The sequence below is a fragment of the Cavia porcellus genome, unplaced genomic scaffold (genome assembly GCF_034190915.1).
Source record: "Cavia porcellus strain 051 isolate PalLab524CR breed Dunkin Hartley unplaced genomic scaffold, mCavPor4.1 scaffold_4, whole genome shotgun sequence".
Taxonomy (NCBI): domain Eukaryota; kingdom Metazoa; phylum Chordata; class Mammalia; order Rodentia; family Caviidae; genus Cavia; species Cavia porcellus.
The window spans coordinates 55,057,842-55,083,783 of NW_026947487.1; the positions used below are offsets into that span (position 1 = coordinate 55,057,842).

General features: G+C 57.5%; 1 protein-coding gene across 8 annotated transcripts in view; it reads left to right on the forward strand.

The window, feature by feature from the left end:
* Mcf2l (MCF.2 cell line derived transforming sequence like) overlaps nt 1-25,942 on the forward strand; it is a 93,929-nt gene that overhangs the window by 15,597 nt on the left and 52,390 nt on the right. For 2 of the 8 annotated variants that reach the window (XM_005007137.4, XM_063247057.1), the window contains exon 1: nt 6,151-6,369. The exons of 1 other annotated variant lie outside the window; for it this stretch is intronic. In XM_005007137.4, coding sequence (XP_005007194.1) covers nt 6,297-6,369 — 73 coding nt within the window. In that variant the 5' untranslated portion in view covers nt 6,151-6,296. Of the gene's footprint in view, nt 1-5,961; nt 6,121-6,150; nt 6,370-6,519; nt 7,040-13,611; nt 14,071-20,456; nt 20,619-25,942 lie in introns of those variants that run through there. 5 more of the 8 variants (XM_023560654.2, XM_023560653.2, XM_005007133.4 and 2 more) reach the window with 5 other exon arrangements.

The window sequence follows — 25,942 nt, forward strand, 5'->3', positions numbered from 1 at the left end:
TGCCTCTCTGTAGACAGGTGGATACCTGCCAGTCAAAGGATGCCAGGGTCTAAAGAGTGACCCCCCCCAACAGGTGTGCCCTGCACCACTAGAGGACACACCCATGTGTCGCCCCTTGAAGCCCATGCTGGCTCCAGCCCTCTGCTCCCCAGTGCCAGACCGAGTACAGTGCGTCAGGCAGGATGCACACCGCTGGCTCAAGGCAGCACATGGTGGGTCCACCGGCACCCTTTCCTAGTGGTGGGGGCAGAAGGGGGCCCTCCCTGCACTTCAGGGTTGCACAAGCACCTGCTGGCCTCTTCCCAAGGATCCTGAGACTTTCTGAGGCTGACCCTGCCCATGGGGGGCCTCTCTGAACCTGGGGTGGGGGTGAGTTCCACTCTGGGAGTCGGGGATCCCAGTGGGGTGGGCTCCTCCTGGTTGCTCTGGAGGGCCCGTCCCCAGCCCCCTCCTGCTGTCCCTGACTGGCCCTCTTGTCCCCTGACCTGCACCTCCTGCTTCATGTAGAAGGACTAGGCCCCAGGCTCCCTACCTCAATCCCCGCTCTGTCCCCCTTTCCGTGTGGGGTACAGTCCCACCTGCTGTGCCACGATTGGCTCCAGTGGTGAGGACTCTGGGGCACAGGCCTGTGGTTCACACTCCAGGCCTCTGCTGCCTTGGGCGCCCTGGTCCTCATCTCGGTCTCCACTGTGCGTGGAGCCTTGCCACTGCCCATGGGGCTCCCAGAAACCTTCAGGAGGCCTCACCTAAAATAGGGCTTGGAGCCCTGAGCTCATCATTGGGAAACTGAAGTAAGCAGGCGCCAACTCGGAGTAGGACTCTCCCACCCACACCTGCTGTCCTGCAGCCGGGCACTGCTCCCGGCTGGCCCAGGTTAGGGGCACAGGGCAGGCAGAGTCCCCGGTGCCCCAGCCTCCCTGGGCTTGACCTCATAGAGGGCATCCTAGCCAGGCACTGTGCTTCTCTCAGAGCAAAGTGCCAGCGTCTTCCCATCCTGAGGTTGTGGGGCCATGGCCAGCCCTCACGGCTTCCTGCTCTCCTGGTTAGAGTCCTACCTCCTGGGGCCCCGTGTCCTCATGCCCATCCACAGAGGCCCCCCGTGGCCTGCAGGCTGGCTGCACAATTAGGGGGGCAGGGCAGAGATGAACACTAGTGCCCCTCTTCCTGTGAGGGACCCAGGCTCTCCCTGTCTCAGTGATGGCCCTCACATCATCCTGGGGATGCTCACCCTTCTATGCCTGCCTCAGTGGAGACTGTGCTGCGCCTCCCTCCCTGGTCCATCAGTCACAGAGTCCCGCTCCTCCTCCAGCACTGCCCCTCTGTCCCCCTGCAGGCTGGAGCTGGAGGGACAGGAGGACAGCAGGAAGACAGATCTGCTCTCCAGTCCTCCCCAGACCAGCTTCTCCACACATACACACAGGCATGCACATACACGTGGGCACACACACAGTCACATGTACACACACATGTGACTTTCTTCTGGCTGAGACTGTGCAGCCCTTGGCAAGCATCTGTAGGGTGCTAGGGGGCAGGTGGGCTGTACCTCTGCCTGACACCGGGCCATAGCAGTCACTGGTCACTGGGCTGGTGCCCACCTGGCATGGCCTCCATGCCTGGCTGATGGACCTTGCTCCAGACACCATCTCATCAAGCAGCCCTGTAGCCAGGTCCCCTTCCTGGCTTCCCAGGGATGGAGACAAGGAGCCCCTCTGCCTGGGGCTGCCCCTCACTCCAGGGTAGGAACTCCAGGTCCCCGCTGCTCTCAGCCCAGCCGCTGTCTGAGTGCCACACATGGCATCTGGGGTTCTGCTGCCTCCATCTTCCCCTCCAGAGCCCGTAACTCTGACCCCGAGTTTCTTGAGAGCCCGGCGGCTGGCTCTTGAATGTGTTGGTCTCTTTGGTAGCCTGGCCACCAGGGGTGGACATGGACAGCTGGGGTCACAACAGCCCTGTGTGTCTCCTCCCACGGATGACTGCTCTCCCATGGTGCCCAAGTCACATCAGAGTGCTGTGGGACCCTCCCCAGGTGAGAACATCCCATAACAGATCCAGGCTATGCACCCCCTAGCCCTGTCCAAGGACAGCTGTGGACAGGGTCCTTAGCCCCCTGGACCTGGGTGAACAGGCCTGAACGTGTCCAGGGCCCGGGAGGGCCTTCCCTAGGTGAGACGCTCCCCTCAGAGAGCACCAGTGGCTCCACTGCCCAAGGTCACTGCCCAGGTCCCCCAGGACTGCCTGGGCGATGGTGTTTCTTCTTTTTTTAATGTTTGTTGGTCCATGTCTGCAAGGCAGAATGATCACCGTTCACAGGGAGCTGGTATGAGGACAGGACACAGCTGAAGCCTTTTACATCCCCATTTTCCCTCCCTCGTCCTCTGCCATCTCCAGATCCTCTTCCTTTTTACAGATCTACTCCCCTTTCTCATTATCTGTCTTTTGTTTTGATGCTTAATTTATTTACACTTTGTGAGTTTCCCATATAAGAGAAACCATGTGATATAGAAGCTTGTGGGTCTGACGATACTCATTTTCCTGGAAATGAAGTTTGTCTTTCTTCACAGCAGAGTAGTACTCCATGGTGTGTAGACACCACATTTTCTTTATGCATGCATCTACTGGACCCAAGGCTGCCTCCAAGATCTGCTGTGATGAGCTGTGCTGCTATAAATGTGGGTGTGCATGGGTCACTGCAATGTGAATCTTTAAAATGCTTCTAGGAAGATGCCTACCTGGAAGGGGAATAGATGGGCCAAATGGAATTTCTACTGTTAGTTTTTTGGGGATTCTGTATGCTGCTTTCCATAGTAGTTGTACTAGCTTACATTCCCGCCAGCAGTATGGAAAGGCACCTTTTCCTCCTGTCTCTTATTGTCTGGTTTCTTGATGATGGCTGTTCTTCATAGGGTGAGATGGAATCCATGTTGTCTCAGTAATCGGGAGGTGAGTTTGAGACCGGGCTGCTGCCACACGGGATGGGAATGGGTGAGAGTGGCTCCCCGTTCTCCTGCAGGAGTCTTGCACTCCCATCAGACAACGCTGAGCAGCGGGGACCTGGGATGGGCCCTGTACCTGCCTAGTGGCTGCCCAGTTTAGGCAGCTACACTTAGAGCACACATGAGGTTCACAAACTGAAACTAGCTACACTCTAGTCTAATTCTGCATCAAGGAATTTAAGCAGAGAAACAATCAGTTGTGAGAAAAAGATTTGTCTGTTTCTTTGCCACATTTTCTATGAGAATCTAAAACTTTCCAAAGAGGTCAATTACATTTTGAAACCTACATGATGGGAAACACTCACCCAGGTGTTGCAAGCTGTGCCAAGATTAGAAAAAGGTTTGAGTGAGAAACGTGTCCCAATGATACAGTGTGTTACAACTTCGAGTAACTTCAAAAAAGGAAAAAACCTGCATCATTTCCTCTGTTTTCTAAAGTGGACAAAACCCTTTTGGGCAGAAATAGGCTACACTCCCAGTTCTGTGTGGCAAAAAGTGCAGTGATCACTGCTCCTGCGAGGCCCTTTGTGCCCAAGAACTGTGGTGAAGCCTCCGGACCCACACCTCGACTCTCCCGCCATCCTCCTTGGGCTAATATGGATGTCCAGACTCTGCGGCTTGAGTCAGGAAACAAAATCCTGGTGTCCTCATCCCCTGACCCTCAGCGGTGTGCTGTCACAGTCCTGGTCACCTGAGCACTGTTCCACATGAGTCCTGCCAGCTACTGGGCTGTTCTGCAGGTGCCCGTTCTCTCCACTCACAAGGCCATAAGGCTGGCAGGGCAGGTGACGTGGAATTGAGCTGCCCCAGACTCTGCCAGCTGGACCGTCACCCCTGGATGACCCAAGCCACTGGAGCCAGCCTGGTGCTTGGCAATTGGGCTACATCTGTGGGTGTCCCTGCTTTGGCCTCAATGTGTCCTCCTGTCACATAGCGCCTGGCTCAGGGTTTCTGCAGAGTGGCCTGCAGGGCAGGAAATGGGTGCCTGCCCTGCCATGGCTCCTCCTCCGTTGGCGGCTGTGCCCATCTCCAGCCCGCTGCTCCCAACCTGGCCTCCCAATCTGCCTGCTCCCATTTCTCACCCGCTCTGTGGCTGGTCAACCGGAATGGTTGCTAAGCAGCAGCGGCAGTGTCCAGGTATAAGGTGACAGCATCTACCTTCTCAGGCCTTGACTGGGAGAGGAGTTGCTCTGTTGGAGGACAAAGACACTGTGCCTGGCCCCCTGGGTGGGGCGGGGCTGACCTAGAGATCTGGGCTGCACAGAGCTTCTCTGGTGCCATTCCAACCAAGGCAGGACAAAGTTTCCAAGTCAGCACTGGGTTTCCAGGCCCGTTGGCACCCAGCTGAGCCCACACCTTGCCTCTGTGTACTGTGAGGCACTGTGGCCAGGCTGACCTGCCTGTGCCTTTGGAGTAACCAGGGAACAGCAGGGCTGCACAGCCCTGCTATGCAGATTGTTGTGGACCAGGTGGGGTCAGTGCTTGGGAAGTGTTGGACACAGGTGCCTGGCAGGGCTCAGGCAGCACTGTCAGTACTGTTTTTCTGCAGCAAACCCAAAACCTCACTGTCCTGATGGGGAGGTGCGGAGAGCCTGTGCAAGGTGGGACAAGGCTCACTGCCTGGAGGGCAGGTAGCTGGTGTGGGCGGGAGGGGGGGTTTCATTTTCTTGGGTTTGGGGGTTCAAGGCTGGCACAGACATAGCCATTAGTGGTTCTCAGCAAGGACAGTCACATTCTCCCTGGCCAGACCTGCTGGCTCACATGCAGTTGTGCCAGCCATGGGGACCTTACACAGCCAGGTCAGCAGCCTTGGGGAGCAGTCTGAGGCCTGTTCTACAGGGAAGGCCAAGCACCACAGCCCTGGGCCCTCTGGAAGGCAGGGCCATGGGCTAGAGAGTTCTGCCCAGTGGGTGGCACTTCCCAGGGGGTGCAGGGACGAAGCCGACATGGGACAGCAAGCCTCAGGGACCCTGGGCTGCCAGGTGTCGTCAGGGACCCACTCTGAGGGTCCCCTTGTGGATGCTTTGCCACGGGGCTGGCAGGGGAATCTGTGCACAGGAGGCTCACGTCCCTCAGACTGACCAGCGTTTCTCCCGAAGGTGAGGTTGCTTAGGCCCCAGACGGACTGCTGGTTTGTTGTTGTTTCATGTGTTCATTGCTGTTAATTCAGGATAAAAGGTTGCATAAAATCCAATCTGTTCTAGAAATGTAAGTGGCCTTTACAAGCTTTTTATTTTTAAAAAGCAGCAGTTTTCCTACTTTTTACCAGGGCCGTCTATGTGGTCATTACATCTTTTATTTTATGCTGTTTTTCATGTGTCTGGTTGTTGTTGCCTCTCAGGCTGTGGCCTGAGGCCATGAGGTAAACACTGTGACCCCTTTACCTGTGCGTCCCAGGGACGCTCTGTGTGATGGTCACCACACGGGGTCGTGGGGTACAGGGGGTACGGGGGTGCAGGGACCACTGGGCCCACATCCTGCAGGACTCGGGATGCTGGGCGCTGATCTCCCCAGCCATTCTGAGAGCTTCACTCAGGAGGGCGCTTACTTGTGGCCCCGCCCTACGGCAGCCAGCCAGCAGCATGGGAGGGGACAGGCCAGGTCTGGGTGTGCACCTGCACCCACAGGGGCGATGCTGGCCGGCATGGCCCTGGGCACCTGAGCTCCACTCTGTGGCGGTGTCCAGTCACCACGTGGCTCCCTGCCAACCGTGGAGACGGGAGGGCCAGGCCCACAGGGCTTGCTGTTGCGTCTCAGCTGGCGGGTCTGCCCTCAGCGGTCCAGAGACCCAGCAACCCGCTCACCTCGGCTCCACCCTGGGGCCATGCGGCCGCGCGGGGACGGCGCGCTTAACTGCTGCGGGCTTTGCACCTGCCCCGGGGCGGCCACAGGTAAGGGGCGGGGCGCGGACAACCGGAGGGGGCGGCGGCGAGAACGCAAGATCCCGCGTGCGCAGCGCAGTGCGCACGCCTAAGGCTCGATCCCGCATGGCGCTGCACACGCACGAGCTCAGATGACCTTGCAGGGCTTGCAGGACTCCGTGTGCCCGCGGCGGTGCACGCGCGCAAGTCCTGGCTGCACACGCGCACGCCCCAGGTGCCCGCGGCAGGGCCACGCAGGCTCCCAGGTGACTCGCGGGCAGCTGCTTCCGCTTCCGCCGCGGCCCCGCGCCCCCCACCGGCGCCCCCTCCCCGCAGGCGCAGACCAATCCCGGGCCGCCCCCTCCCCACCCGCGCCCCCTCCCCACCACCACCCAAGCCGCCAGGGTGCGGGGTGGGAGCCCTGAGGATTTGGCTCCGGAGGATGAGGTTCTGGAATGAAGAGATGGCTCTGGAGGAGATGGTGCAGAGGCTGGATGCGGTTTCCAGGCGCACTGGTAGGAGGAGCGCTCCCTTCCATTGTAGATCTTTAGCTTGACATCATCTGCGGAGTGGCAGGGAAATGCATGTCAGGGCCACTCGCTGCCTCCATCGCTCTCTCTACCCCTGTCGCTGCATGCTGTGGTAGCTGACATGTTTCCGGGACTGCCGGGCCATTTTATGCTGCTAGGATGGTTACAGTGACTGCGGATCAGGCAGGGCTTCCTAAGGGATCAGGATCTCCTACGCTTTAGCTTCAAAACCCCTCCCCAGCCTTCCCCTCCATGCAGTGGCAGCTCCAGAGCAGCAATGGGGACTGCACAGGTGCCCTGAGCAGAGGACCAGCTGAGCCCAGGGCTTCCGGAACAAGGGAGAGCATGGGGAAGCTGCCAGAACTCCTGGGAGGAAAATTCCCTAGTGATCTGGTGGCTGTTTCCCACCACATACTGTGACCCTCAGGCAGATGTCTGGGGGTGGGGGGAGAAGCAGAATAGCAGCGATGGTATAGGAGCAGCCTAATCGTCTCCTCTGGGTTTCGGTGGGGGCTGAAGTAGCAGTGGTGCCTTGCCAAGGCCTCCATTAGGTTGGGCACACCCAGGTCTCCCTGCTATAGCACGAAAGGAGCCTGCAGTGTCTGTCGCCTGGTTTCCCTTGGAACGAAGAGGAAGTAGAGATTTGCCACTGAAAGTAAGTTGCCAGTGCTTGTCCGCTATTGCCATGGTAGGTGATTCAGACCTTTCCTGGGTCTCAGGCTTGCTTTCCTGGGAGAAGAAAGTGCTAGGAGCTGGTTGGTTTGGGTGTGGTCCCCTCCCCCCAAGTGACGCGCTGTCTTTGTGTGGGGCACCTCGCCAAGACCTTGGAAGACATTCAACTTGTGAAGATGGTTTTTTCTCAGCAAAACTACTGAGTTTATTGTGTATGGAGCAAAAGAAAATAGAGCCATTCTGCCATCCGTCCCCTCATCTGTTCCAAAGCCTGGGCTTCGCTTGGCATGGTGCAGGGTTTGGTGTGTGGAGAGGAGACGGCGCCTGGGTGCTGCATCCTCCAATGCTTGGGACCCGTGCTTCCTGCCCTGTGCTTGGCTGGTGTCAGGATCTGAGTGTGGAAATGGCTCCAATGGTGATGTCATTCCTGGGCTTTTAGGGATTGAGGATTCATGAACTCTGAGAGACACATGCATTTGGAGTTGTAAGTGCCTGTCCCAGAGGAGGGGAAATGGCACTGACCTCTCGCTGTAAACCACCAGCCACCCTGCTGTCTCCATGGCCACCTTTGTGTTTCGGGAAGGAAGCAGCCTTTCCAGATCTGTGCCCTCTGACACTCCTGGGCACTGATGGCCATGGACCCCTCCATGTCTCTTAGATCTGCCTAAACGGCACCCTCGCCTGTTGAACGCCTCATTGTTTAATAGGCAAGAGGTCCCCAGGGTTAGTGCCCTACACCCCCCAATGCTGCCCTCCCCCAGCAGGGATCCCTGGAGGGTTTCTGGGTTTAGAGCCAGGAGCTTGCTGTGCATTCCCTCTGAGGGAGGCATATAGGCTGCAGGACTCTGGCGCTGCAGAGGTACAGACGTGGGTCCCATGAAGCTGCCCTGCAACCCAGTCACAGGGCCTGAACTGTTTCAGGACCATGGAAACCCTCTGAAGAGAGATGAGGGCCACGTTCCACACAGCCGGTTGTAACACAACAACCATCCCAGTGTTATGTCCAAGCACCTCCTGAAGAATTCCCTATTTGTAACAGAATGCCTTCTAACTCAAGGTCTCGAAGTCAGGGTCCTGTTGGATCAGCAGCCAGTGTGAGCTGATGGCTCTGACATTGATCTGGTTGCTGGTATTGCTGCTCAGGTGGGAAAGGCTGACTTCTGTAGGAGGGCTTCATGGCCGAGGGCTTGTGCAACTCCTGGGAATTGCGTGTGACTCTGCCCCAAACTCCCAGCATCTCACCTACCTGTGCTCAGGATGTGCTGCTGCATGTTGCTTTCTGTCCCCAGAGCCCAGCTGATCTGCATGCAGAGTTGGATAATGTGTGCTTTCCTGGTGGTCTGTGAATCTCAGCTTTGAGCATGTAGATGTCACACGTGCTCCAGAGCCTGACCTTTAGGACCAAGGCCAGAAGATTCTTCTGGTAGCAAAAGCTTCTCCTTTAGTACAGCACCCTTCCCAGCACTGGGAGGCGTTCTGGTTTTCTCTTTAGGTTTGCGATAGTTGGTTAAAAAAAGAGAGAGATACCTGAGGAAGAAATCCTGTAGATCTACTTGATTTAAACCTTTGATGAATTTAGGACAGTGGTCAAGCTGGAGTATGCCTCTGCATCACTAGGGGTGAGGGCTGAAGTCACAGATTGCAGCCACCCTCAGAGCTGACTCAGGAGGGTGCGGTGGGGCAGAATCTGAGAATTTGTGCTTTCAAATTCTCAGGAGGGTCAGATGGTTAGAGTGCTGGGTTGGATCTTTCAGTGTAGCCCCACCTTCTCCACCGACCTTGAGTGAAACCCTAACTTCATGGATGTGGGTGAGTGAGGGATGGACAGATGATGAGATGATGGATGGATGGATGAGTGAACGGCTGGTTCACTGGCTGGGTGAATGGGTGGACGAGTGGACAGTTGGATGGATGATCAGTAGATTTCCAGAGGTGTATGGCTGGGTGGATGGGTAGGTAGATGTGAGGAGAGATAGAAGAGTTTACATATGAGGCAGTAAAAATGTAAGCTATCTGATATTTAAAGTGATCAGATTTAATGCTAGGGGCTAGCAACTTTTAGCTGTCTACCTGCTGAAAAAACAAGCCATTGATCTGCCTTGGAGCATGGATGAAGGTGAGGGTTAGGTGACCCACCTATCTCTCTAGTTGGGACTCTACCATGGTGCCCACTCTGTGGACCAGATGTCTCCTGTCCCTGTCCCATCCCATCCCAGCATCTGTCTTCTGCACCATGCTCACCCGATCCAAGCACTAAACTGCAGCAGCTGACTCAGCCCCTGGGGCCAGGGCCGGTAACCCAGCGCCCTCAGAGTAGTGGCATCGGTGCGGCTCATGCTAGTCTCCCGAGCACCTTCCAAGTATCTCGTCCTCGTGGCAGACATGTCCCTCCTGTGCCAGGCCTGATCGGCACAGTTTCTCCACTGCCAGGACAAGTGCTGCTGGCAGCAGGGAGGTGGTGTGAGAGTGCAGCTGAACGCCCCGTTATGGCGGAGTGCGTGGCGTGCCGCCTTCTGGCTGTGTGTGTGGAACGTGGCCCTCATCTCTCTTCAGAGGGTTTCCATGGTCCTTGCTTCTCCTGGGGAAACAGTTCAGGCCAGTGACTGGGATGCAGGGCAGCTCCATGGGACCCACGCCTGTGCCTCTGCAGAGCCAGAGTCCTGCAGCCAATGCTTCATCTGTCATGCTGGTGAGAGCCATGTGGCAGAACTCTTGTGAAATCTGTCTGTCCAGAGGACCCTGGCATCTGATGTGTGATGCCTGGCATCAGGTAAAGAGAAAACTGCAGCCCTCTAAGGGAACCAGCACATTGGGCTTTGCAGGTGGGCACTTGGGAAGCAACAGCATAGTGCCTGGACTGCCGGAGTCTGAGGGTGAAACGCTGCATCCTAGGAGACTGCAGAGTTGGCCTCTGCCCAGGTCTGTGAACGCAGTTGGTGAAAAAGCCAAGACCAGAGCCCAGGCCTCAGGGTCTGGACATCCCCAAGGTTCAGAATGTGCTGTGTGGGACACAGCTAAGCTACGAGGAAACTCCAATGCTGCCCCATGGGAACTTCCTGGCAGCAGCAGTCCCTGGAAGCAGCCGTGGCCTGAGGGTCCTGCTCCTGCCCCCTAGGACACCAGAGGAGTGTGCACCACTCTTCTGCACTGCTGCACGTGCAGACTGAGCAGCTGTTGCCTCCTCTCACACAGGCCCTGAGTTGTGGGTGGCCAAAGCAGCGCTCCAGAAGGTGAGGGTCACCTCCCTCGGTTCCTGGTCAGTTAGTGACTGTCACAGGCCCGGAGAGTATGAAAGGGTGACCTCACCCCTGCCTCTTCCTGGGGACAGTGTGATTTTCCTGGATCACAATTAGAGACTAATTCTGAGAGTGGAGGGAGCGGCACATTGGACGCAGGAGGAGCAAGTGCTTGGCAGGTTGGGTGGCAACTTGACCCTGTGCTTCCGCTAATGATTGGTGCTTCCTGTGTGGTCTGTCTGTCCATCCATCTATCCCTCCGTGCACAGTAAGCGTCTGACCAGCAGACAGGTGTGGGGTGGTGGTGTGCTGGCTGTGTAGCTGTGAATCAGCCCGTCTTCCTGTGGGTCGTGGGGAGGTGTGCAGCATGCAGTGGAAGGAGGAGAGGGGTTTGTACCCTCCTGCAACTGCCATCTGAGTATCAAGACCAGCAGAGCAGCATTTAGGGTAGAGGAATAATCGGAAGGAACAGAAATCCCTGCCATGGGAACTTGGAAAGTAAGCAGCAAGAGTCACTGAATAAAACCTACACAATTTCCCCCTTATTTGTGAAGGCGAAATTTCGGGTGGAGACTGCTCAGGAGGCCTGGAATCACAGATAGCACCACACTCACAGAGTGGGCTCCCAGACAGCCTGCTACCGTGCTGGAGCATGCTCCGGGATGTGATGGTTTGTCAGGCAGCAGAACTGCACAGTCTCTGACTGGCATGCATGCAGTCAGGACGGGACGGTCAGCTGAATGACCCGGCATCCAGACAAGAGCAGAGCAGTGCTTAGGATGGCTCTGCTGTCTGCTCATTTGAAATGGATGTGGCATGAATGCTGCTTTAGCTGAGGCTGAAAAGCAAGGCCTGCTGGAGTGTGGCTGTGATTGCCCACCCCAGCCCCGCTGGTCCCAAATTGAGCTGACCCCTCACTGCTCTGCACAGGGCCCAGCCCAGGTCTCATGGCAGGTAGCAGGCTGCCTGGCCAGTAGTGGGCCTGGCAGCACTGAGGCAGTGGCTTCCAGCCTGCTCTGCGGTCGGAATATGCTGTGGACTTCTCAGTTGCCCACACTCAGTGGGCCTGGCTATGAAACATTTATATTCCGGATAGATGAAGAGGACATTCAGAAGAGCTCTTAGCCGCACCTCTGCATTCTGCATCTGAGAAGCAACCAAGCTGGGGTGAAAGTATGCATTTTTTATTTTATTTTTTTTCTTTCGTTTTTATCGGTGCCAGGGATCGAACTCATGACTGCCTGCTTGGAAGGCAGGCACTTATGCTGCTGAGCTAAATCCCCAGCCCCAGTATGTATTTTTAAAAACTCAACCTATACATGTGCGGCTCCTTTCCCCTCACTATGCCCTGCAGTGTAGTGTAGCGGTTATGGGGCAAACAGCTTCTCTTTCTGCATGGCATGGGCACTGGCTGCACAGCAGGACACTGCAGCTGTGTGGAGTCTGCTCACCTCCTGTCCAGGACTCAGGCTTCACGGACTTGCTCAGCCCAGAGCACCCTTTATGGGACTGAAAAGCAGAGCCTGAGAATCTCGGCGAGGAGGCTGGATCTGGGGGCCCCAGCGCACTCGTTTGCTAACCGTCCTCTGTTGAACAAAACAACCGAAAGCCAAGTGGGTCTAACAGCAGCAGGCTTCACATTGGCCGTGCTGGGTGCTGCGTCCAGGGGTTTGTCCTGGACAATGCACCAAAGCTGATGTCCCTGGCCTCTGGGTTCAGGTCTTAGTCCCCTGTGCCAGCTCCTGACCACTCAGCCGCATCCTGGCCCTGCTCGCCATTTCCCTGGGGCACCACTCTCAGGATTTTCTTACAAGCTGTTCTGCATCATCTGCGGATTGTACCCCAGCCCCATCCCTTCTGAGAGGCCTCGTGCCTCCTCCTCAGAACCCCATGGTGTGGTCCTCTGGAACCATGTAGTCTGCGGGTCTGATGGACGGGCTGCTGCAGGCTCTTGCTCTCTGTGTGTGAGCTGCCACAGCTCAGTTGTGCCCGGCCCTAGGGGCACAAGGTGCCTTCATTACTGTCCTGGGAAAAAGAAAACCTGTGTACTGGCCCCAACACCAGCCTCATAGTGGAGAACTCAGTCCTGGCCAGGCCTCTAGGCACAGTGAATGTAGAGGAAGTATGGCCAGGCTGGCCGCAGTAGTGCACACCTGTAAGCCCAACTGCTGAGGAGGCAGAGGCAGTAGGATTGCAAGTTCAGAACAAAATCCTGCCTCAAAATAAAATTTAGAAAAGGAATGGGAATATAGCTCAGCACTCCTAGGGTTCAAAAAGAAGAGAGAAGAGAAAGGGGGTGAAGAGGAGGAAAGAGAAGCACTGGAAAGACATGCTTCGCTTTAATAAATAAGAATCAACATCAGAGTGAACAGTTTCCAGGCATTGGGTCCTCCTGGTGTGGTGCTGACTCTGAGGCGTGGTCTTACCTGTGGACAGGAATTCTGGCCCCCTCGGTCTGCCAGCTCACAGGCCTACCAGATGGTCTACTGCAGCCGGGTGACAGAGGTCAGGTGTCTGTGTGCCCGTGCACCTGGGGTGTGTGGGGTGAGTGCATTCACCTGCCCACTGCGTCTTCACGCCAAGGTCATCCTGCCTAACTGCTGTTGTCCCTCCACAGAGGCAGGCTTGTCCCGCCATGGATTCTCACGTCTGTGTTTCTGGTTAAGAGTGTACCAGGTTGCGTGCATTTTGTAACTCTAGGTCTGGAGGAGGAAGCATTTGTTCTGTCTTTCATTCTGTTTACAAACTACCTAACATACATGCAACAGTCTGGAGGGGAAGCCTGAAGTGCTGGGCCAGCACGTGGGACGCTCCTGTGACGCGAGACTGGTGCTGGTCCCTGCTCCTAAGCCTGGAGCTGACCTAATGGGAGCATCTCAAACCCTCAGAGCCTCTGTGTTATTGAAGTCTAAACAGTGCTGAAATGACTCCCTTGGGGTCAGATGCGAGGCTCTGAAACCTGGGATGTCCCTGGCACACACCGCCACACTGGCTCCAGCCACAGGGCGGCACTTTGGGCATCCCAGGAGCCCAGAGCCACCCTTGCTGTCCTTGCTAACGCATCTGTAGGCTTGGCCAGAGGTCAGTCGGGGCATTACGCCTGGAAAGTGTTGCCCGAGAGGAGGCTGCCTTGCCATTTCCTCCTCCCTTCCTCCTGGCGCTCCTCAGCAGACAGAGCCTCGGATGGCAGCGGAACTTCCAGTTTATTTCAAAAACGCTGGCAGCCGGTCCCTCCCTTCCTCCCAGTCCGTGGTTGTTTGTTTGAACTTGAGACTTCCTGAGCCTGGAAGGTGTTTTCAGCCTGAGCAGCCCCTGACATTGTCCTGTGTCCACACTGCCTCGTGAGGAAGGAAGCACGCAGGACTGGCCCACGGATGGGCGGGTGCAGCCGTTCCCACATTGCCCAGGTCCTTGTCAGCACTGCGGCGTGCAACTTGGGCTGCAGGACATCAGGACCCAAGGTCCAGGCCTGGCACAGTTCAAGAGACCCTGGACCCTGTTTCTTTCTGGTGCTTCGGCCAAATCCAGGATCTCTGGAACCTCACACCTGGTGCTTCCTGTGGGTCACTGGAGCCTGCCCTGCATCATCGGACCTCAGTGGGAGCCAAGAACTCAGTCACCCTGTGTGTGACCATCCTGAAGAGTCAGAGTCGTGTATGCTTTGCAGTGACCCTTGTGACAGACACGATGGCTGAGAAGGGGGCATTTCGGGGGGCCATGCGTCGGTTCTGGTCCTTGACCCGGAGGCGCCGGGAAGCGCCAGGGCACCTGAAATCAGGTAAGGTGTGGGGCCAGTCATATGTTCCCCAGGGTGGCATCTCCTAGGGGTGCATCTGTCCCATGAGAAAATACAGGAGCCTTTCAGGACTCTTGGAACCAGGGAAAGGCGTCGGGCATCTTGGCTGAGGCTAGCTGGTCCAGGTGGCGCGGCTCATTTCTGGTCTGTGTGCGTTCTCACCACAGTGAGGGTCAAGCAAGGCACCTGTCCTCGGTGCGGGGAGGCGCTGTCTTCACCATAGCCTTCTCCTGTATGGTCTTCCTTGGAGCCTGAGTGCTCAGTGGGATGTGCAATTTAAATTCTCACAGTTCTCCAGTTGTTTTGCAAATTAACTTCCAAAGGAGCAAGGACACCGTGAGGCTGAGTGGAAGGAGCCCCATGGCTGTTTCTGTCCCCAGTGTCCACTCTCTTCCAGGGACCTGGACTCTGGATTTGGTGGGGGAGCTTGGAGCAGCAGTGTCTTCTGACCTCAGGTATTGCAGGGTGTCTAGGTGCACAGATACCTGTAACGCACAGACCCTAAAAATGAGAGCCAGTCCCATTCCCAGCATGGTTTTGGGTCATTTTCATACCCCATAGCCCCTGCCCCTTGTGAGACAGTTGGGCTTGGAGCAGAAGAAAACAGCCACACAGGATCCCCAAGCACACCGAGAGTCACCCCCAAGGGTGCCCCAAGGTGTCTGGCAGGCCCAGGGTGGGCACCACTGCAGAATGACACCCGCCTTCTGCCTTTTTTCTTCCTCCTCCTCTCCCGTGAAGTAAGGTTGCCCACTTCCGGCCATGCCCCCACCCCGTGTTGCCCACCAGGCTGCATCATCCCGTGTTGCCCACCAGGCTGCATCGTGCCCTCCTCTCCTAGGCCAGGAGCAGGAGATGCTCTGAGAGGGACCCTCAAAGTGCCCACACCATGCCGTTGGGGTCTACTCCCTCTCGGCCAGTGAGCAGTAGAGTGAAGTTGGGAGTATGGTGCCTGCAGCAAGCTCTCCCACTCCTTGATGACCAGAAGTGGCACCAAGAGGAAGGGAGCTGAATGTCCTTGGTTCTGAGCAGCAGTGTGCCTGGGTCAGTCTCCTAAATCCCCAGCTGCACCCGGACTCACATCCTGCCCTGTCCTTAGTGAATGCATGTCTGAGAGGACCTCATGGGAGAAGTATGGTGCTCAGTCACGCTCGTGAGTCTGGTCTGGAGCCTCTCACCGCAGTGGGCTCTAGCATTTCAGGGCATGCACTGCACCCAGAGGTTTGGATCCGGGCTCACCAGGCATTGAGGGCTGTGAGGGCTGCGCCTCTGTGTCTCTGCAGCCCCCATGGGGTCATGGTCCTGGGGTGGGCTAGAGCTCCGGTCACCAGGCCTTATGTCAATGCTGGTGGCCCGCAGAGGCCTGGCTCTTGGGCCAACTGCCCTCCTCCCCAGCATCATGGTTCCTTCCTTTGAGGGAGTCACTGGGAACAGGGAGATGGCCTGTGCCTGGCCAGGCCTCTGAGGGATGTGAGTCCCTGGAGGGCAGGGTGAGTTCTGCCAGGTATGAGGAGTCCAGGGAGCCAGCAGGGCCCGGGGGACCCATGGATGACATGGTGTCTGAGCCATCAGGAGGCCCAGGAAGAGCTGGGCAGGACTGGGCTGACAGCTGGGGGAGGGCTGAGGGCAGCAAGCATCCTGGGAAGGGTTGTGGTCTTTCTAATGCGGCCTGGCAGTGTCCTGTGTGTGGTCTGATGATGGAGGTCATGGTCACTTGTGAAGAGCAGACCCACTCCCACAGCAGACCCGCGGTGGACAGAAGCCTGCAACAGCAGGGAGGCATGGTGAGACAGGGGGTCTCTGGACTCTCCTGGGAGGCTGTGGAGCAGTGGATGCTGACTCAGTGAGGCCATATTTATGGACCCGAAAACGCAAATGGGAAGGAGGGAATTGGGAGGCACATGCAGAGGCCGGGCAGCTGAGTCCCCCAGGGACAGAGAAGGGCTGGAGCCTGTGGGTGGCCTGGGAGGAAGTCCTGGAGGCCCTGTGTCCTCCACTGGGGATGGAACAGAGGGAGTAAGTAGAGCACCTGGGGCCCTGAAAGGTTGGACAGCCAGACAAGTGTGAACCTGCTATACAGCCCCATGCAGGTGAGACATGGGTTGTGCAGGTGCAACCTTAGCAGTACAGGTGTGACACTTATTGTGTAGATGTGATCCTATCCTCACAGATGCGCCATAGACCTTTGTGTGACATGGATGGGCAGCAGGCCAAGCACAAATGCTAAGCAAGTAGGTGGTATCTTGGGTGTAGGCATCCAGTTCCTGGGCAGATGGTGAGCGCTGGGTCCACCTCCGGTGGATGCAGGAGACACCAACAGGACACGAGCACTGTCCAGCTGTAGCTGAGGCATCCTGGGCTCAGCAGTGACATCCACAAGTGTGTGGGATTGACGTCTGGGCTGGAGTTGATACATGGTTAGAGCTGGGACAAAAGACAGGAAGACTGGGACACTGCAGGGAATGGGCCTGGGTATGTCACCACGCAGGAGTCACCATGCACTGGGGCCTGGGGCTCTGCAGAGCTGGTGAGGCTGTGCTGGGCAGCTGCTGGCTGGAGGTCAGGAAGAGGGTACCTTGTGTGACCCTGTTGGGTGGCCCCACAGCCAGGTCATGGGGCAGCAGGGGGATGGGGGGAGCCTGCTTCTAGGGGAACTCTCAGAGAAACCAACCTCTCCATTCACACAGGACGTTAGAACTTGGTGGAGGATGCACAGGGTAGGTGCATGGGGGTTGTGGGGGAATTTCCTGGATGAATCAATGTTCCTCAAATGGACATTTTCCGTGGCCACCTAGGAGTGTTGAAGACCTCATGCTGTTTCCACGGGACTGTCCAGGGAGGCCCAGGTCACCCTGGGGCCCGGCAGTGCTGGATGGAGTGTGTCTCCTGATGGTGGTTGTGTGAGGGGAGCGGCCGGCTCCCTCACCAGAGCTACTGGCCACAGTGTCAGGCTTCCAGTGTGACCACAAGGAAGCAGCCACAGAAGTGGCTCATGGTCACTATGCCCCTGCAGGGGCTTGGAGAGCAGCAAGGGTCCCCAGAGCAGCCCCTATTTTCCCAGGGGCAGCTCTGAATGGGAGCAGGCATGTGAGAAAACAATTCTACCACCTGGCCGCGGGTTGGGGTCCTGCTGTGGGCATTCATGGGGCAGAGCTCGTCCAGATGCATGAAGTGGAAGGAAGCCCACACTCACTTTGTTGCTCTGTCCATCTCTTAACAACTGCTGGATCCTGCTTCTGTTGGGCAAGACACTCAGATGGCCCTGGGACACTGGGAAGGGAGATCTCACAGTGCGCCTTTGAGCTCTTTTAAGAAGAGGGTTCATGGTCTGAAGAAATCTGGTGACTGCTGTTAAATTTTAATCTCAGGCACCTGGGTGGAACTGGCTTTTGGCCTCTTTTCTTCTTCCCAGGCTCTCTGAGAACCACTGAGCCCAGGCCAAGAGGGCCTGTGCCAGGTGCCTGCAGGTGTCCGTGTCTCTCTGGGGGGTCCTGGGCCCCTGCATGGTCTCTGGATATCTCTGTGGGGTCTTCATGAGTGTGTCAGGCTGTGAAGAGTCTGTGGGGTCTCTGAAGAGGCTCAGCGGGCATCTGTGGGACCTCTGGGGTCTCTGTGGAGTGCTCTGGGTGTCTGTGGGTCTCTACAGTGTGTCTGTGGCATCTCTGTCCCTGATGAACACTGGGTGACAGCACATACCCGCCACATTCCCCATCCCCACTCTGCCATCCTGGTAGGGAGGCTGTGGTCACCAGGTTGGGGTCCAGGGACTTCAGGGTGACACTGGTCTGGGGTAGGAATCTGCCCCTGCCTGGACTGCTGGACAGGTCAGTCCTCTGTCTACTGACATTATGTTGTGGATGGTGCCTGCTGGGGTCCAGGCTGTGGACGGATGCTCCATCCCACAGGCTCTTCTGGGTCCTGGATGGAGGTATGTTCCTTGCTTCCTGAGAAAGCACTGGTGAGGGCAGGGTGAGAATGGGTCATTGTCACAGCCCTGCTCCCTTCCTCGGCAGACACAGCTCCCCTTCTGGGTGGATGGAGCCTGGGGTAAAGGAAGGTGCACCAGCGATGTGCTTGACAGTGTGGCCACAACCTGTCCACTGCCCTCTCCTGCCCGGTGGGTGGACACTGAGCCCCATCTCCTCCCACCTGCCTCCCTGCCTGGGCCCTGCACCCCAGGAATGGCTCCTTCCCAGAGTCACTGGTGTCCTGGCATCCATCGCCCATGTGTAAACAAGCAGGGTGGAGAAAGACGGCAGTGTTTGAAGAGCAGTTACCCTTTAGCCTGGCCCAGCTTGTGAAGTCAAAGTGGAAACCAGTGGTTCCTGCAGACGACAGTAGAGGCCGAGCTCTGTGTCAGGCCTCTGGTGCCCAAGGGGCATGTGAGAGGAACAGGGCCATGGCAGATAGACAGCCAACCCAAATCTCTGTGGCAGAAATGCAGAGCTACTACCTCTACTCCGAGTGGTGCTCCTGGCTGCACTCTGTGGCTGAGGGTGAGTCTTCCCTGCCGGTCCCTGAGAGGCCTACTGGGTGCAGCAGCAGTGCTGGCTGGGTGGTGTGCGGTGAAGGTGCTCAGGCTGCCCTCGGGTTGGTGGAGAGTGTCCTGCACGGTCTTGCATGGCCGGGCCTCCCCAGGACCCTGCAGTGGCTCAGGGTGGGGATCCAGATGTACGTGTCCCCGCCGGGGTGGCACCATTTACCCAAAGCAGATAACATCCCCTGCCTGGGCTGGAGATTTAGATCAGTGGCATAAGCACCTGCCTTGCAAGCAGGCAGTCGTGAGTTCGATCCCTGGTACCGATAAAAAGTTAAAAAAAAAATGTTCTAAAAAAAAATATCCCCTGCCTGCCTGTGTGGGCGTCCCTGCTTGGCCATGAAACACCATGGCTGTGTCCTTTAGGTGCCAGCAGCAGCTGATAGATGCCAAAACGAGAAGCTGTTAGCTGTGGTGTCACTGTCCCTTGACAAGGGAATGTGCCCACAGGTGACTAGCTCAAAGATTAGCCTCCTCCTGCATTTGGGTCAGGTGGCACAAAGCAGCTCTGCAGGGAGAGTGGGGACCTTTCAGGCCTGGGAGGGAGGTTCCCCCAATCCCCAGCCATACCTGCAGCTGGGATCCCTGACTGGAGATGGAGTCCCTTGTACAGCCTTGAACTCACATGTGTCTGCCGAGATCTGAGGCTTGGGGCTGTGTGTCCTGTTTCTCTGTGGTGTTTGGTGGCAGATCCCTGGGCCCAGCACTCCAAATCCTCCTCCTAAGTCGGCTTTGCAACTGCTGAACCTCCCTCTGTTCTCTCCCTGGAGTCAGCGTATGTGGTTAGGAACAGCAGGCAGCGGTGTCGGAGGAGGATCAGCGTCCTGACAGGGTCAGCGCTGGGTGGCCATGTGCATACAGCCCACTGTCCAGCTGCATCCAAGGAGGTCCTCTGAGGATGGTGTCCCACGGCCTGAGGGTACCACGCAGACCTGGCATGGCCCCCGGGCAAGTGGGGAGGGAAGAGCACTGCAGCTCCAGAAGAGAGGGCCAGGACAGTGGATGGGACAGAAGGGGCAGGCCAGGAAAGATGCATCAGGTGTGGCAGCTGGGGCTCCCAGGCGTGATCCTGTGTGTGAGGTGGCAATGACAGCCTTGTGCCCCAGTGAGCCCCACGGGCTGTGAATGGGGCCTGCCCTTCCCCTCGCTCATCTGATTGTAGAACAATGACTTCCTTTTCCTTCAGGGAAACTGAGGCCAAGTATTAGCCACTCCCATGGGGTTGAATGCTTAGCCGTAACCAGGCCGAGGAGCCAGCATCTGGGAAACAGTGCTATACACTCGACAGACAGGGCCTTGGGGTTCATGATCCCAGCTGCCCACCCCAAAAGGAACCAGCACTTCTGGTCTCTATGAACAGCCCCAGGCAGGTGTCAGGCACCCGGGATGTCAGAGCACAGGAGCCCTGAGAGTCAGGGTCCCCTCAGTGCCGAGGCATCTGTGTCTGCTGCTGTTGTGTGGTGCCCACTTGTTCACTGCAGTGGGGACGGAAACACACAAGGTCGGTGTCCCACATCAGGGTGGCGGGGTCCCACAAGGCTGAGTCCAGGTAGGACTCCAGGGTGGAGGGTCGTGCAGGGTGCCCTGGGGTGGGAGGGGCTTCGCAGACCTGGCCCAGGGTCCCCACCTCTGCCCGGGTACCTGGGGAAGTGAGGCCAGTAGTGCTTTCTGTTCAGTCTTCCTATTGCTCACTGATACCCACTTCCGCTCCCAGCTCCCTGGGGCCGCCGTGCACGTGATGGCCACGGCCGGCAGAAGTGCTGCCTCAGACGGGCAAAGGCTGGTGCCCTCCCCCTGCAGCAAAGACGCCACAGAAGCTGAGTCAGGGTGGCCAGAATGGGAACTGAAATCCTGCTTCTGCAGCCGGCAGGTCAGCTCTGTGTTTCAGAAGAGTGAGGAGGCCAGGGCTGGGGACGGACAGGCAGGGGTCTCCAGCCTGTGCTGGGGCCACATTGTCACCCGTCTCCTGCACACTCAGGGTGGCCGACAAGAGGTAAGGCCTTCGCTTGTGTGGAGCTGCCTCCACCCAGATGGGTCTTGATGGAAGAGAGCCCCAGCCCATACCATAGCTGTGGGTGGTATGCAGGTGGCAGGGGCAGTTGGAGCGAAGAAATGGGTCAGACACCAGCAGAGGAAGAGAGAGGTGGTTCTCCCTCCTCCGCACAGAGCCCGGATCTCAGCGAGCATCTCTGGTTGGTAGGGAGCACTGATTGGGCTGGGTGTCAGGGGGGTGCGCTGTGTGAAGAGCTTGCGGCTGTTGAGAGGCATCGGGACATGGCGGGAGGAGCAGCTTCCTTCTAGGATGCAGCTGTGGCCCCGGAGTTGAGTGGACGCTGGTGGCTGCCCCCTCTCTGAGTTTATGATGAGTGGGAGCCAAGGAGGTGGCACTGGACACCACTGCTGTGTGCTCTGTGGGCAAGGTGGCCCCTGCCCGGGGTCTGGGACACTGTGCATATTCTTGCTGCCTTTGGCTGTTCTCATGCTGTGTGGGAAGTGGGGCAGGCGGCTCTGTGCTCTACAGTGCCCCAGCCAGCCACAGGGAGACACAAATCCAGAGGCGCTTCAAGCAGGGAAGCGGGCTGGGTTGTTGCCCGGGCTCTGGGCAGGGCAACCTCCTCTGCCAAGTCCCCCACAGTGCATGCCCTTTTGGTGGCTCTGCCTGCCACGCTACAGTCTCCACTGAGGAACAAGCCTGCCACCCAAGCTCCCTCCTTTGGCTCTATGTGTGAGCAGTGAAGTTCCTTGGCCCTATACAACTGTGGGCCTGTGTCTACATGGAATGCGTTTGGACCTCACACCCTCATGGTCACTGTTAGGAGGACCCATAGCATGTGGTTGACACGGGCTTAAACTCACGTGGAGACATTTACTTGATGCCTGCAGTCTTGGCTAGTCTGGAGACAGGAGGCTTCTAAGAGTGTTATTAAAAGAAATTTTAAAGAACAAAGGTAGTAAACTGGCTTGCTCATGCCTAGAGAAGCAGGAAATAACATGGCCCCAGAGGCCTTTACCCAGAGGTGACAGCTGTGGCGGCCTGCAGTTGCTTGCAGAGTTCACATGAGGTACCTCCTCCCGGTGCAGGCCTCTCCACTCCACAGTGCTTAAAAGAGGTGTCAGAGCGCTTCTCACACAGGGTGTGACAGATGGCCTTTGGTATTCCACACAGCACGGGTTCCCAAGGCCGCATAGTGCTTTTCTTCAGCCATTCACCCATAGGGAAGCACATTCTGAGGGTCTACTGTGCGCCAGGCCCGGGCAGGTGCTGAAGAGAGCCTCGCCCACACACCTAGGATAATTGCTGCGCCCAGGACCTTTGTCAGCTTGGCACGGCAGCCAGCAGGAGTGTGGCCCGACCAGCATGGGCTCCTCATCGCCTGCCTTCTGCCAGGCCCTGCCCCTGGCAGCCCTTCGGTGTAAACAGGCTGTGTTCCGGGATGTTGCTGTGGCTCCAGCTGGCACCTGGCCCTGCCCTGCACCTGGCGGGTGTCAGCATGGACCTGAGTGACTAGTGCCCACCTTCCAGGATGTGGAGTGGGTGGGATGTAAGTATAGGGGGCTCTACACCCCCAATTTCCTGTTAGGGTGCATGCCTTGGAGACACTGGGATGTGTTTTCCCCCTCAGGGGACAGAGGCAGATTCCTGGGTGTGATCTCAGTGGAGTGGTGGAAAGTTTGCTTGTGAGAAGTGGCACGCATTTCCCCATCCATCAGGTGCTTGTGGGTGGCTTAGGTGGAGAAGTCTCCCTAGAGGTGGCGATGAGCGTGCAGTGGAGCTTTGCCTCCTCAATGCCTGGCGTTTGCTGTCTTTCATGCACTGCCACCAGCTTCCCTTTGCAACCCAGAAAGGACAACATCTGTCTTCAGGCCCCTAGGCCACCTGCGCACAGGCCGCAGCGGTCACCCCACGTGGGATGGCCTTGCCCATCCATCCAGTGGACTCAGCTGGTGAGGCACTGGGCCGAGGGAGTGATTCTTGCTCAGAGTTCCTGTCTGTGCTGCCTGGAACCTCGCATTTAAACTAGGGCAGCACTGCCTTCCCAGATGGCCGCTGGCCCGGATTTGTAAGATGCACCACTGGTGAGGCAAGGCCTGGACTGGGCTGTTCTGCCACCAGATCGGGTGTGATTCGCCCATGAGGACAGCCATGCAGAGGCCAGGCACCATCGGCTCTTGGTGGCCACCAAGGACCTGGAGTCTCTGCTTCCAGATGCCGGAAGTCGGGGCACTGCTAGGGAACAGTGACATGGGAGATGCTCTTCAGAAAACGGACAGAGCGATGTGCTCGTGGGGGCACTCGGTGCCTGACTACCCCCCAGCAATTCACAGCCCCCTACCCCATTCCTGGGCTCCTTGTGTCCATCTGCCATCTCACATGCAAAGAGGTTCACTTGGGCTCTGGTTTTGTCTCACTTTTTGTTTTGCCACACACGGAGCGGCTTCCCCAGTCCTGGCTCCGCTTTGAAGAGTGCCAACATCTCACTGCTGACCAGACCGGATAAAGGCAGTGCTTCCTTTTACCATGTGCCCTCGTGGTCGTCCACACCACCAGCCTGCAGGCTAGGTTCAGTCATCACCAATGCATAGTGGGCATCCTGCTGCAGCCCATGCTAGCCAGGGAGCAGGGGCGTGTGCTTGGTGTGCTGGAGAAGCCCAGGGCCTCTGGCAAGGAGACACTTAAGCGGGGCTGCCCCTCGCACGCAGTTGAGGGCGGGGGACTGGGCAGGAGAAGGCCTGAGGGTCAGCGATAGGCAGGCTAGGTAGATGTCTTAGCCGTTTTCCTCGTTGCTGGGATACAACACCTGACACCCACAGTTTCAAGGAGGAAAGGTTTATTTTGGTTCACATTTTGGTCCCTGGTGAGTGGCTCCAAAGAGGAGGGCAGGGCAGAGGGCCCTCGTGGAGGGTGGCTGCTCAGGCATGGTGCACAGGAAGCAGAGAGAGAAGGAAAGAGCCAGGAGGGAGCTGGATCCTCGGGCCACGCCCCAGGGACGGCCTCCTTCCACCAGGCCCTGCCCCAGGGAGTCCCTCTTCCCACCAGCAGCCCACTTCTTCCTACATGGCCCTGCCTGTGGCAAGGCAGCCCTGAGTTCGGCACCCATCACCCCCAAACATGCGAAGTTTCCAGACCATTTTAGATCCAAACCCTAACAGGCCTCCCGAGTGAGTCATGCCACAGGGTCATGGGCTCCAGACACGCTGCACAGTGGTCAGGATGGCAGGTGGAGGGGAAGGCTGTAAGGGTCCCATCTCATTTCAATCCAGGAGCCTGACTTTCAGCTGCAGGGATGACCACAGGGACTTTGGTTAAAGGCAGACTCGAGACTTGGCTGTTGCAGGGAGATCTGGAAACCATGGACACGGGAGATCTGTGTGTAGCCTTTGCTTAGAACCCACTCAGATGGCTGGTTGCCTGGGAGCTCCCAGCACCTGTTCATGCGTCCATGGACCCCACTGTCTGGGGCATTCCTGGGCTGATAGAAAGGGGACATAGGAGTCCTTGACAAACCCCTGGACAAAGCAGACGGAATGGAGAGGGCCCTGGATCAGGGCAGGAGGTGCTTCAAAGGCTGTGCCAGGTGGAAGAGAAAGGATGACATCACTGGGGGCTCATCTTGAAGGGGGAGATAAAATAGGAACTTGACCCAGAATGTGGCCGACCCAGGAGACTGCTCAGGGAACATCAGTGCCTCACCAATGTGTGGTCCAGGGTCAGCTGAACTCAGATGTGCGCAAGCCTTGTGCCTTGTTCCCAGGGCCCAGGACAGAGGGCATCACATGCCCCTCTTCACCGTCGCCTGCTGGATGCCAGGCGCAGAGTCCCCACTGAGTGACATCTGCTGGGGACTGCCTTGGGACATGTGGATCCGTGAGCTGCACAGTGGAGATGGTGAGCATAAGGACGCAGGCCTGAACATCCTGAGGTGTTCAGACCCCCTCTGGCCAGCCACTCTGCCTTCTCCTGCTATGAGCACGAGGCTGATGGGCCCAGCTGCGAAGCTATGTCCCTACCTGGAGTCCTAAAGTAGCAGGTACAGGTGCCTCAGCACGGGCCGGGCTGGGCGTCACAGAGGTCCTGGCTCCACGGCGCTGGGCTGCCCTTGAGGGCCACCCTTTGCTGCTGTGTTCAGCTGGGTCTCTGTCTCATCCTTGTAGTGAAGCTGATGGCATTTCCCACTGGCCTGTGTGTCCTCTATCAGGCCCCTGTGCCCAGGCACCAGCATCTGCCAGGAGCCCATGGCTGTGTCCCCCACCCAGGGACCCAAGGTGCATGCTTGCTCTGTGCTGGGAGCCTGGTTCACATGCGTGGGTTTAGAGATGAGGTTGCAGAGGCTCAGAGAGTGAAGCAGGCCAGCAAGGGCCCATGATGGTGCCCAGTCGTGGAGGTGCAGGCCTAAGGGCATCGCTGTATGTGGAGAGAATTGTTGAAGAAAGAAAAAACGAAAAAAAAAGCTTGAGTGTCGGGACAGTGCCCAGCACGTGGTCAGGCTCACTAGATTCCTTGTCACAGTGTTCCCCTCTCTCCTGGGCATCTGAGACTCTGTCCTCTAAGCTCTAGCTGCCTTCTATTCACTGTTGGAGGTGACCCAGGACACCACGTAACTCCATACCGCTGGCCAGCGTGGGGGACTCTGGTCTGCTCACTTATTTAAGGTGACACCCTGGCCCTCACTTGTGTGATGCAGCCAGGTGATGCTGAAGAGAGGCCTCAGGCAAGGAGTGTGATGTCCAAGGTCCCATCCTCGAGTTTCCCAGGGCCGTGCAGGGAGTGGCTCAGGTCCCTGTCCTCACCTGCTGCTCCTTGGGCTCTTGTGTCCCTGTGGTGGGGACAGTGACTGTTAGGGGCAGTGGGCAGCCAAGGCTGGCCACCCTCCAAACCTCATGCTCTAGAAAGCAGCCTCCTTGTGTCCCAGCACTGTCCAGTCACCCACTGTGCAGGCAGTGGCCTCCACCACATGGTGCCAGGTCCATCTTAGCCCAATCCGCATATCTGGCCTCCTGCCACGCCTTTCTCCTCCTCCTCAGAGGCAGAATCAGATGCCCACATCACACAGCTCATCCCAGGGTGGCCTGAGCCCTTCATGTCTAAGGGGTGCCAAGGCAAAGTATGTTTAAAATGGGGTGCAGCAGCTCTAGAGCCCTGAGAATAGGAGTGGGACTTTTCAGAGCACCAGCGCAGGGCCAGTGCCGTCCCTGCCATCCCGCATCTGCCTCCCCACCTCCCACTCTAGTGTGTGCAGCAGAGCTGGGATATGACTTGCACCTGGCTTTGCACTTGGGCTCACCCTGTGTCCCACACAGACTGTTTTTGGAGACCGG